The 10530-nt window shown below is 30.1% G+C and overlaps 1 protein-coding gene across 2 annotated transcripts in view; it reads right to left on the bottom strand.

Moving 5' to 3' along the window:
• Positions 1 to 432: 432 nt before the first annotated feature.
• Positions 433 to 10530, bottom strand: part of LOC111639235 (ATP-binding cassette sub-family A member 1-like) — a 55185-nt gene continuing 45087 nt past the window's right edge. The window contains exons 13-16 of one of the 2 annotated variants that reach the window (XM_023385044.1): positions 8402 to 8575; positions 6930 to 7146; positions 1471 to 1644; positions 433 to 666 (exon numbers count right to left, since the gene is read on the bottom strand). In XM_023385044.1, the coding sequence (XP_023240812.1) occupies positions 1489 to 1644; positions 6930 to 7146; positions 8402 to 8575 (547 nt within the window). In that variant the 3' untranslated portion in view covers positions 433 to 666; positions 1471 to 1488. Of the gene's footprint in view, positions 667 to 1455; positions 1645 to 6929; positions 7147 to 8401; positions 8576 to 10530 lie in introns of those variants that run through there. The other variant, XM_023385043.1, reaches the window with a different exon arrangement.

Here is a 10530-nt window from a genome sequence, read left to right as displayed (position 1 = left end):
GTAATTATTGATTTAGTGTAATACTCACTCCAGAGTGGTGCACTCAAAAAAAAAAAAAAAGAAAGAAAGATCAATCGATAATAATATCCGTGATAATATCCTTCGTAGAAATTTTCCATCTGTTACCGATCGATAATTTAATTAAATCCCTTTATAACACTGTTGATTTTTCCATTTTATATGAATTCCATGTTGTACGAGTCATTTAGATTTTATAAATACGTGTGCGGGGCTGTAAACGGCTCAGGTATTTGTAAAATCTAAGTGACTCGTACAACATGGAATTCATATAAAACGGAAAAATCAACAGTGTTATAGGGGGACTGTACAATTCGAATATATTCCAGGTTTTCCTAATTCAAATACAAACCAGAAAAAAGTGATCTTTTATCGTACGAATTTNTGATTTTAAATTATCACTAGGACAGTAACGCAACAATACTAAACAAATCTGGTAAAAACCTTGTGAATAGTCTTTCTGTCTTCTTTGTGGTTGTGGTAATTTTCTATTATTCTGTCTCCACCGCATTTGTTGGCTATGCTGGTTCAATTTCCTTTTCTTGATTTTTAGGCACATTTTTCATTATTATTATGGATGATCCTGTATATGTTTTGGTTTTGATTCAAATTGATTCAATATCGTAAGCAACTTAATTTTCCTTCCTTCTGTAATTATATTAGTACTAGTATTAATCTAAAATAATTTAGTTTTAATTAGTAATATAACACGATGGAAACGGATTTTCCGCACACTAGCTTCGGGATGCATAATTGTTGGGAAAACAAATAATACTGTTAAGAACGGGCAACAGAAAGGAGAATATTGTAAGTTACTGTGAAGAGAAAATAAATTGATATTGTCATTGTATTCCTAAATGAAAGATGGTTTAATGTATATTGTTTATAACATGTGGTTTTCATTAACCTGCATCACCACAATATTTCCTACATATTACTAAATGTAATTGCATAAACAACTAAGAAAATTAAAATTAAACCTTTAAATAACAATATCGCATGCATGGCCCACATGTATTTACATTTATTTATTTATTTTTATGATCGTATTTATAGAATGTAAAACATTTTTGTATTTTTTATTATAATTTGGTAATAATGACAAGTTCAAAAAGTAAATTAGCTTAGTGTTTTAACAATTCAGCTATATTAATACTGACACACATAAACTGGGCTTACATACAAACAATGTTTTTATTGTTATAAGCAACTACAGGGATAGTTTTTAAAAATAAAAAATTTCTGTTGAAACATTGCGCAAAAATTTTAGTCATTTCAGTGTCATCCACATCTTATGATGTCACAGGTGACACCAGATATGTACCCCTAGAGACACCACGGTTTCATAGCAATGAATACATAATTATAATATATATGTTTCAAACAAATCATTTAGTTAATTTTAAGTTACCATTTAAATAAATAATGATAGAATACATTATTAAAAAATACTTGTAAGGTCGATATCATCTAAGTCGATCTGGCAAATGCTAAGAAAATCTGCTCTAATGTAGTATCATTAACGAGATAATCTTCTAAAGAAAATTTTTGCTTTACTTCTTCCATAAAAGAGAATATTCTACTCAATTTCATAGACTCATCCAATAAATGATACTGCAGAGTATCCTGAAAAATGAAAAATACTATAAATAACAAATATTCAATATTCATTCAATCAATAATAATTATTAATTAATGGTAAGATTTAAAATTTAATATCTGATTTATTTTCAAAATAGCAGCTAAATCTACATTTTTAATATAAATAACAACAAACATTCAGTGCCTTTACATTGCATTAGAGTAATTAATGAATTTACAAGACAATCCTTTAATGATATCAAATTAGTTTTTAAAAGCAAGTATACGAGAAGAGAAAATATCAAATATATTTTTTTCTACTAATAAGAAGTATCTTGGTTGGAAATGCTCAATTTCTTTCTAATTTTTTGTAGAATTACTCTTACTAATTAACATAAAAAAAAAAAACAAAAGTCTTTTGGAGTGCAAAAATGTTTCACTCATAAGCTGTACATATTCGTAAATTAAATGAAGTCATTTTAATATGTATATTTGTTCTAATTACTTTGATACTGCCATATAAAGTTCAGATATTTAATCTATTCGAACAAATGTCTACAACAAAGCATCTAGAACCATTTTACTTTTTCACTTCTTAGTAGAATAATGTTAGAAAAAATCTGAAAGAAATCAGGCATCTGATTTCTTTTGATATGTAAGATACATATGAACATAACTGTTAAGGAAAGTAAATTTTAATAGAGCTAAAAATAAAAAAAAATTTGGCACAGGTTTGGAATACAACACTTATATTTGAAACAAACTCTAGAAGACACCTCTTTCAAAATAAGTTTCTACTGTAGATACATATTTCTATCTGTTTCCATATCATTTGTAAAAGCGATCCTGGAAACTAAGTTTTTGTAATGTTTTTATGTGTAACATTGCTGTAGTTTTGACCTCTGCTACTGAAACCTGTAATCCTTCTCTTTCATTTTAGAAAGCAGACCAAAGTCTTTGAGGATGAGATTGAGGAATAAAGAGGTTGAAAAAGCATTCTTATACCTTTCATGGCTATATACATATTAATTAGCTAAGACTAACTGATGGAAACTGAAAACTCTTAAAGATATAAAAAATGGCTTTCAAGAATGCTTGGACAAATGGTATGGGACACTAGAAGAAATATTTAGCTGCAGATAGAGCTTACTTAAAGGTAGTCTTCTGTAAATATTCATACTATTAAATAAAAGTTTTATTTTTGATTCTACCATACATAGACATTTGTAGCTCATAAAAAAACTTAATAGTCTCAATATGGTTATAAATGGAATCAGCTCTAAATTTGCCATGCCCAATTCAAAATATAAATGCAGAACTATTTCCAAAATGCAAGGATTGAGCATCTAAGCCTCTCTAATTACAAGCACAAGGACATATTACACATCCAAGAAGCCAATAGGTTATTGACAACTAATTAGATTCATTCCTGCCAATCTTATATTATAGATAAGACTGACTTGATAGCTAGAAATGGCTGATTTTGGAATGCAAAGGCCGAGAAATAAAAACACAACTTACAGAATGATTGTCATCAAAACTTTTGGCATTTTTACCGTTTATTCAATCTTCATTCTCTATCACAATAATAGTTTTATAATATTGGTTTTTCCTATTAAACAGATTACTCATGTAGTTATAAAAATATAGAATACAGTGTAATAATACATTGTACCATATATAATAAGTATTATATTAAAACTTTATTATTTGTAGAAAAAAATTATAAAAGTTAATACTGTAATTCCTTATAGTGTATAAGGAATTATAACCGGGTAGTGCTCACTGCAGAACCCGGCATGTACCATTGTGTGCGTTAATAAAGAAATGAATGAATGTAATTCCTTATAGTGTTTAACCTAGAAAATGTGATTTGACATGTGGCTTAGATTTACAAGAACTTTCAGACTGGCTTTCTCATACATATGGCAACATCAAACTCAAAGAAAATGTTAATGTTGGAGAATGACAATTTCTAAAAATTGACATTCAGCTAACTTCGAATATTTAGTATTTGTTGTAAATGCATGTGTGCAAAGATAAGATAATTCATTAAAAATTTTATGTTATGTCAAAAAGGCAGAAAATTTCTTGCTCAGGATACAACAGCAGATTCTCAATCCAAAAGATGAAGAATTGGTAAACATGAGATAGTGCTACTGAAATCAGTTGTACACTGCTCAATTCAAGCAATGAATAATTAAATTAATATTTAAGATTATTTCCACCTTCTTCAATAATATAATTAATTATGTATTCAAAATGTAACATCTTTTTCATCTTGAAAAATAACACTGGCCAACAAATTTTTTGTTGAATATCTATTAACACGTGTTAATTAATTTGGGGGTGCTGAGTTCAGATCAGAGGTTTGTTTTTTCCGGAGAGTTCTGGTATTTTTGCAATTAATAAATGTCAAAATTTCAATTTTTTATGTTTAACTCATTGACCTTGTGGGATTGCGAAGATCCGTGGTGTTAAAATTCGCAGGTATAAGTGAATTTGATTACCACAAAAGGAGGAGGCGAGCAAGAAATACACTTAAAACTAACTTTATAATCTTTAACTCTAACTTTATAATAAATAATATCTCTATGAAGTTGGCATATACACAGCACATGGCGATTCACACAAAGAGTCCTTCAGTGAGAAGACAAAGAGTTGAATAAATCCAATTGGCAGAAAAAAAAACTATTCACTGTATAAGGTTATAAACAGGCAAGTGATTCACTTATCTGAGTTTTATACCATACTTCATAATTCCTCCCTCAGATGGGGACAGATTACAAAACTAGGAATTTCCTCCATACAAATAACTTCCAAAAAATAACAAATAAATAAATACAAAAAAAAAACAACGAGACATTTTACAATCTTGAATACATCGCGCATACAAAGAAAAATGATAATTTACAATATTAGTATTGACAATAAACAGAACATAGATGAGCAAATAAAAATAAGGTAGAGGATAAGTAAAAAAGAAAATTTTTTTTTTTAAACATGATGACAATCTAAACTGACAATATACTAGGACAACACAACCTCTTTGCATATGTGGATAGATATATAATGAAACACTCTCAGTGAACTGGGCAATAAACAGTTAAATTGCTGTGAGAATAAAAGGAACGAACGAGTTGATGCAGAGAAGAATTTTGATGATTTCTTCAATGGACCAAAGTGATAACAAGTGCACCAAATGGAGCAGACACTTATATAGGGAAATCCATTGATCTCAGTAGAGTCCAGACAAAGACAATGAACCAAAGGAATAACCGGATAGCAATTTAATTTGTCCAAGAACATATAGTGCTTCCAGTGAAACTTACCAGAACACATCCTGACAAATCCAAATTTCCAAGTAACAGGAACACACAATAAACCCGACAATAGACTGTTAATGAATTTCTGTAACATGCAGACATAAACAAACCAACAATGTTATATATGTGTTCTTACTATCTAACTTTATACCTGATGTAAGACAGTTCAAAACAGAATCCTAACCCTGATCTTGTACAGCTTTTTCCTTGAGTGGCTTCATGACTTCTGTATCACATACCTTCACACACCACTATTCACTGATCACCACAGTTCGCTCTCTTCTCTTCTTTCTCGGTCTCCATGTCCACCACCAATGACACCCATGCAATTCTTTCTCTGTTGTTCATTTTTGAGACAAATTATTGGTCGTGAACGAGTGTGCAAATCTGGGGCCCATCGAGCACACCTGCCTTGATCTTCTCAAGAGACAAAGCAGGGAGAGCACCAACTATATGTTGGAAACATTCACCATCTCTATTTAATGCCTTCAGAAACTGTTTAACCAACCCCAGTTTGATATGCAGTGGAGGAAAAATGATCTTCTCTCTACTGACAATTGGACATTGACAATATTTGGCTGCTTGCACAAAGTCTTACGCATGGGCCACTCCTGGTTCCAGTGTTTGTCTCAATCTCTGCTGTTTCACATGCAAATAAAGCAGGGATACTTAGTGTAACCTGTCTGTTGTCTGAGGAGACAATCATTTTCAGATCAATTCAAATTGTCCACTTGTCTCATGGTACTTTAGTAGGTCCATATCTACACAATTTTATTGTAAACCATGTCAATAACATAAACATAAAGTGATGGAATGCAAACGTTTGAATTGTATGAAAACTAGAGCAAGGAGAAAAAAAAACTGATTGCAGATTTGAAATCAGCATGCCCAAATTATTAAGAATCAGTGAAAAAATCCCATGCAGCTGAGATTTTGAAAAAATTTGTTGGTCAGTGTATACTCCTTCTTAAATCTTGTTCTCATACCTAATTTTGAAATTTTTCTTTATATCCCTATTAAAGGTCATGCTAATCTGTTTATCTTCCTATTATTTAAGTAAATTTAAAAAATGTATAATGTAACTGAGGAAAAAATTGACTCCTGAGAATTGCTCAGAGTAGATAAAATTTAAGAAATTTAATGTTTCATTAAAGAAATTTTCCTGGAAAAAAAGATTATCAAAATTACACTACTATGTATACAGTAAATTGGGACAAAATTTACAATATGACCAACAAAGTCCCATGTGACAATAAACAAAGGAAACTTAACTAGTTTTTACAAGTAATCGGGCCCTTGATAAAGATGGGGTTTTTGAAGATATTAGAAAAATTAAGATGGAAGAATTTGGACAAAAGGGAGATGGTTGGTAAAATTAACCTAGGGTCTTCTTTCTTCGATGAGGAGAGGTAATTAGGTTTCATTCTTTTTGACACACACGTGTTACTCTCTGTCCAAACACTCAATCCCAAAAGATGTCCATCTCATCCTTCTCCATTCCTATATACCCCCTTTGTCTGCTAATTCTTCTGACCAATCAGGTTCTACCCCTTTTGTAAAGAACACATCAGACCAACCAAGAAGGGTAAGGCCAGACAGACAAAGCCCGGAAGTACTAGTTTAAAAAAAAAAAAAAAGGGAAGTTAAGAACAAAAGGCTTGATCAAGCCACAATAATAAATGCTATGGATTGGCAACACTATTTCATCAGGGTTAGGGGTATAAAAACAGTTAACAAAGGAAACTGGGGTCCCTTTGGCCAGTGTCACATGTGTCAATGGAGTAAAAATAACGACTATTGTAAGGAATCATGGACTTGTTCTGTTTGTAGTAGTCGAGACATAACAGTAAAACTAAAATATATTTTTTTTATTAAATTAAATAACAAAAGTTTTTTGAAGAATTTATATCATCAACACTTGCTTTAAGCAATCTGTTTAGATTATCTTAAACATATTCTACATTAAACATTTTAATAATTAAATTAAAAAGTTAATTTAATAACCTGATATGAATCTTTCAATACAATAGTAGGAAAGGCACTTTTGATAAACTTCTTCAATTCAGTAATCTGGTTTCTTTCATCAGTTTGTTTCATTTTGACAACAAGAGTATAACCTTGACCAAATTTATTTTTAAGATGTTGTATTGTACCCAAACAATGAAATTCTCCTTTGGTCATAATTGCTACTCTGTCACATAAGGCTTCGCATTCATTCATGCTGTAAAATATCAATTAAATTTAAAATTATTTAACTTATTTGACAAAATGTATATATACTACAGATTAATGTTTCCCCCTTTCAAAAATTAATATAAATTTTCTATATTAAATACTGAGATAATTTAATATATTTATTTTTACACAAAAAGCAATAAAAACAACAAAAATGTATTATTTTTTAATTAAAATTTAATATGTTGTCAATTAAGTTTCAAGAATGTACTGTATTCATTACATGCACATAATATACAGAAATAGAATTAAGGTGTCTGTGACAGGTGATCAATTCAATATTTCTCTTCACAAGTGTTTTTAAGGTAGTAATGTCACCTAAGATAGCATTATTACCTTACAGAACATTTATGAAGCAGCTGAATAGAATGTTATCTAAGGTAACACTCTTTTCAGCTGATGCTCTGTACCTAAAACCTAAAGATTGTTGATAAAAGCAGCCAAATAATACATTCATTAAATTAAAACACAACATTCTGGATCAAAAAAAGGTTTTTAGATAGTAACTTTGAATATGAATATTTGTAAGATTGACTGATAAATGTAATTTTTATAAATGAATTTTAATTATATTACAGTAGAGCGTTGATTATCCGAATCAATTGGAGACTGGGGTTGTTCAGAAGATCGATGTTTCGGATAACCGATTATGTACGAAAAAATATATTAATTTATCCCATCTTGACATTTTTCTCCGTTGCGTGTCGTTTCGCGTTGAATTTTCGTCGATGTTAAGCCTAACGAAGAATATTGTATGGTTAAAAATTATTTTTTTATTTTGTACGAACAAAATAAATATATTGAAAAATATAAAAATAATAAAAAATTATACTTCAGAAGTTAATTTAGTATCAAAAACGTAAAATATTTGAGTAGCCCAAGACATTGCAGCGCCACAGCACTGGCGAAAATTTAAATTTGCCGACTGGAATTCTTTCGGATGATTGACTTTTGGATAATCGACGCTATACTGTATTAATAAATTTTAATCATAAATACATGTTTTTTATATTTGAGCATTTTATTATAAATATATATATATATTTTTAACAGTTTAAAAAATAATTTTTAAAATATTAATGAAAACTGAAAAGAAAACATCCAAAAATGATTGAAATTAGCTAAACATTTATTAAAATTATATAAATTTAAGAATTTAATATTTGAAAAATTTAAATCTATTTTTAAAAATATTTTATTTTTATTACTAAAATTAACTTTAATAAAAAAAATTATTTTACTTGTGAGATGAGAGTAGCAATGATTCCCCCAGCAATTTTTTGATCATTATTAATATTTTCCATAGCTTATGACAAGATTTTGGATCGACTCCAGATGTCGGTTGGTCAAGAATAATTATTTCTGGCAGACCAATTAAAGCTATTGCAACAGATAATTTACGTCGTGTTCCACCACTGGAAAATAAATTTTAACATTTTATTAGTTATTAGTTAGTTTGATAAATTAACTATTAATTGTACATGCAGATAATTGCTAGAGATCCTTTATGTTAAGCAAAATGAAAGAACAGAAATTTTGAAAATCATGTTAAATTATTCTGAGACAAGCAATTATTTATTGTGACATTGTCACAATGCCAGGGTGCAATTTTTCATCACAATGTTCTCATGTTTAGTAGTGTCTTGCCCCTGTACATCATACTTTTCCTGTTACAAAGTCATGCGGGTCATCTATATAACTCCATTCAGAATAAAATTTTTGAATTAAAATAATGTGATTTTGGGTCCAAAACTGGAAATTTGTATATATAGTTATAAGGATTTCCTGTCCTCAAGTTTTCCATATCTGGTCTCAACTTTTATCTATCTAACTTCATTCTCAATATTAAGGAAGGACAGAGAGACAGATTGATGCCAGTGGGAATTTATAGGTCTACAATTTTTGAAAATTGCAGCCTAGTAAAGACTGAGAAATAAGATGTGTATACAGTAATCACCACTCACAAGGATCTGATGTAATAAATATTCTTTTTTAAAAACATTTGTTACTTATTACTTTTGGAAGCAACACACAAAGAAAGAATAATGAATAAATGTTGATTACCATTTACTGCTGCATACGTTTTGGATCAATGGTTATATTTAATTATGAAATTTAACAATTCAAAATAGTTGATATCATTGATAAAATGTATAATGTAGTTAAAAGATCAAAAAACAATAGCAGTTTCAGGATCACACTCAGTTTTCATTTTTATTTAGATAAAAGCTCTTGCATACAAAACACTGTTTAAGCTGTGCATGATACAGACTGTTCCCACAGAGCAGTAATATACAGAGAGATCACTCAATGATTTACTCTTACTGCTCCATTGGAACTAATGTTTGATAAAGTACAGTGCAACCCCGGTTAATGAACGCCCTGGTTAACAAACTTTTATTTTGCAAAAATTTTATCTCGGATAATGGATGAAATTCGGATAACAAACTTAACGATGTTCATTTTTACCAATTTTTACCAACTCTTACCCCACATTAAGGTCGGGATTATCTCGGTACTCCCCAGTTCTACAGATTTATTTATTGTCCTTTTGCATTGTAAGATGGCATTATTTTAAAATCACTCAAAATTAGACAAGATTAGTATGATCATAATGTTTTTATTTTACTCTCTTCACTCCACAAACACTAAGAGGGCCTCTTTTTGGCATGTTTATTATGAGTTTGGCTAGGCCCACAACAGAATGACTGGGCACTGAGGGAAGGGGGCCAATATATCTATAATAAGAAATCCCTGTGGTTTTTCAATCCTTTCAGATTTGATCTTGGCTCACCTAAAGTGGTAGGTTTCCACTTTAATCACTGGCCATCCAGCCATCTGTGATCACACTGTATTTTCATCTTAATGTCCTAACAATTAATGCAGAGGCTTACTTCTTTTACTGACAGTTGCAAATAAATTTTTTTTAAATTGCATACTAACTTCTACCTGTCATTGATTATATTCCCTGGACAATTTGTGATAATTCAAGTTTAATGTATAATTATATAATTAACCATTGTGTAATAATTAATAAATGTGCTACATGATCTGTGAATCATATTCTTAGTGATGATTTCTGAGTGTGTAGGGTTTACTGGATTTGGAATCTTGCTGTTGATTTGAGTTTGCCTAAAATAGTAACTTTTAACAAACTTAAATTTTTAATGTTTATCCTAATTATTTTTTACCTGGGCAACACCAGGCATACGAGGGGTGTTCAAAAAGAATCGGACCTTTGGTTGGCAAAAATACATTTATTGATTTTGAGGTACAAAACCCTAATCCCCTTCAAAGTAGTCTCCTTGGTAATGTATACACTTCTCCCGGTGCTCCTGCCATTGCTGGAAACATTGCTGAAACTCATCTT

This window comes from Centruroides sculpturatus, unplaced genomic scaffold, assembly GCF_000671375.1.
Source record: "Centruroides sculpturatus isolate CEXI.00-Female unplaced genomic scaffold, Cexi_2.0 scaffold1311, whole genome shotgun sequence".
Classification (NCBI taxonomy): Eukaryota; Metazoa; Arthropoda; class Arachnida; order Scorpiones; family Buthidae; genus Centruroides; species Centruroides sculpturatus.
This window is presented reverse-complemented; position numbering and strand designations above follow the sequence as displayed.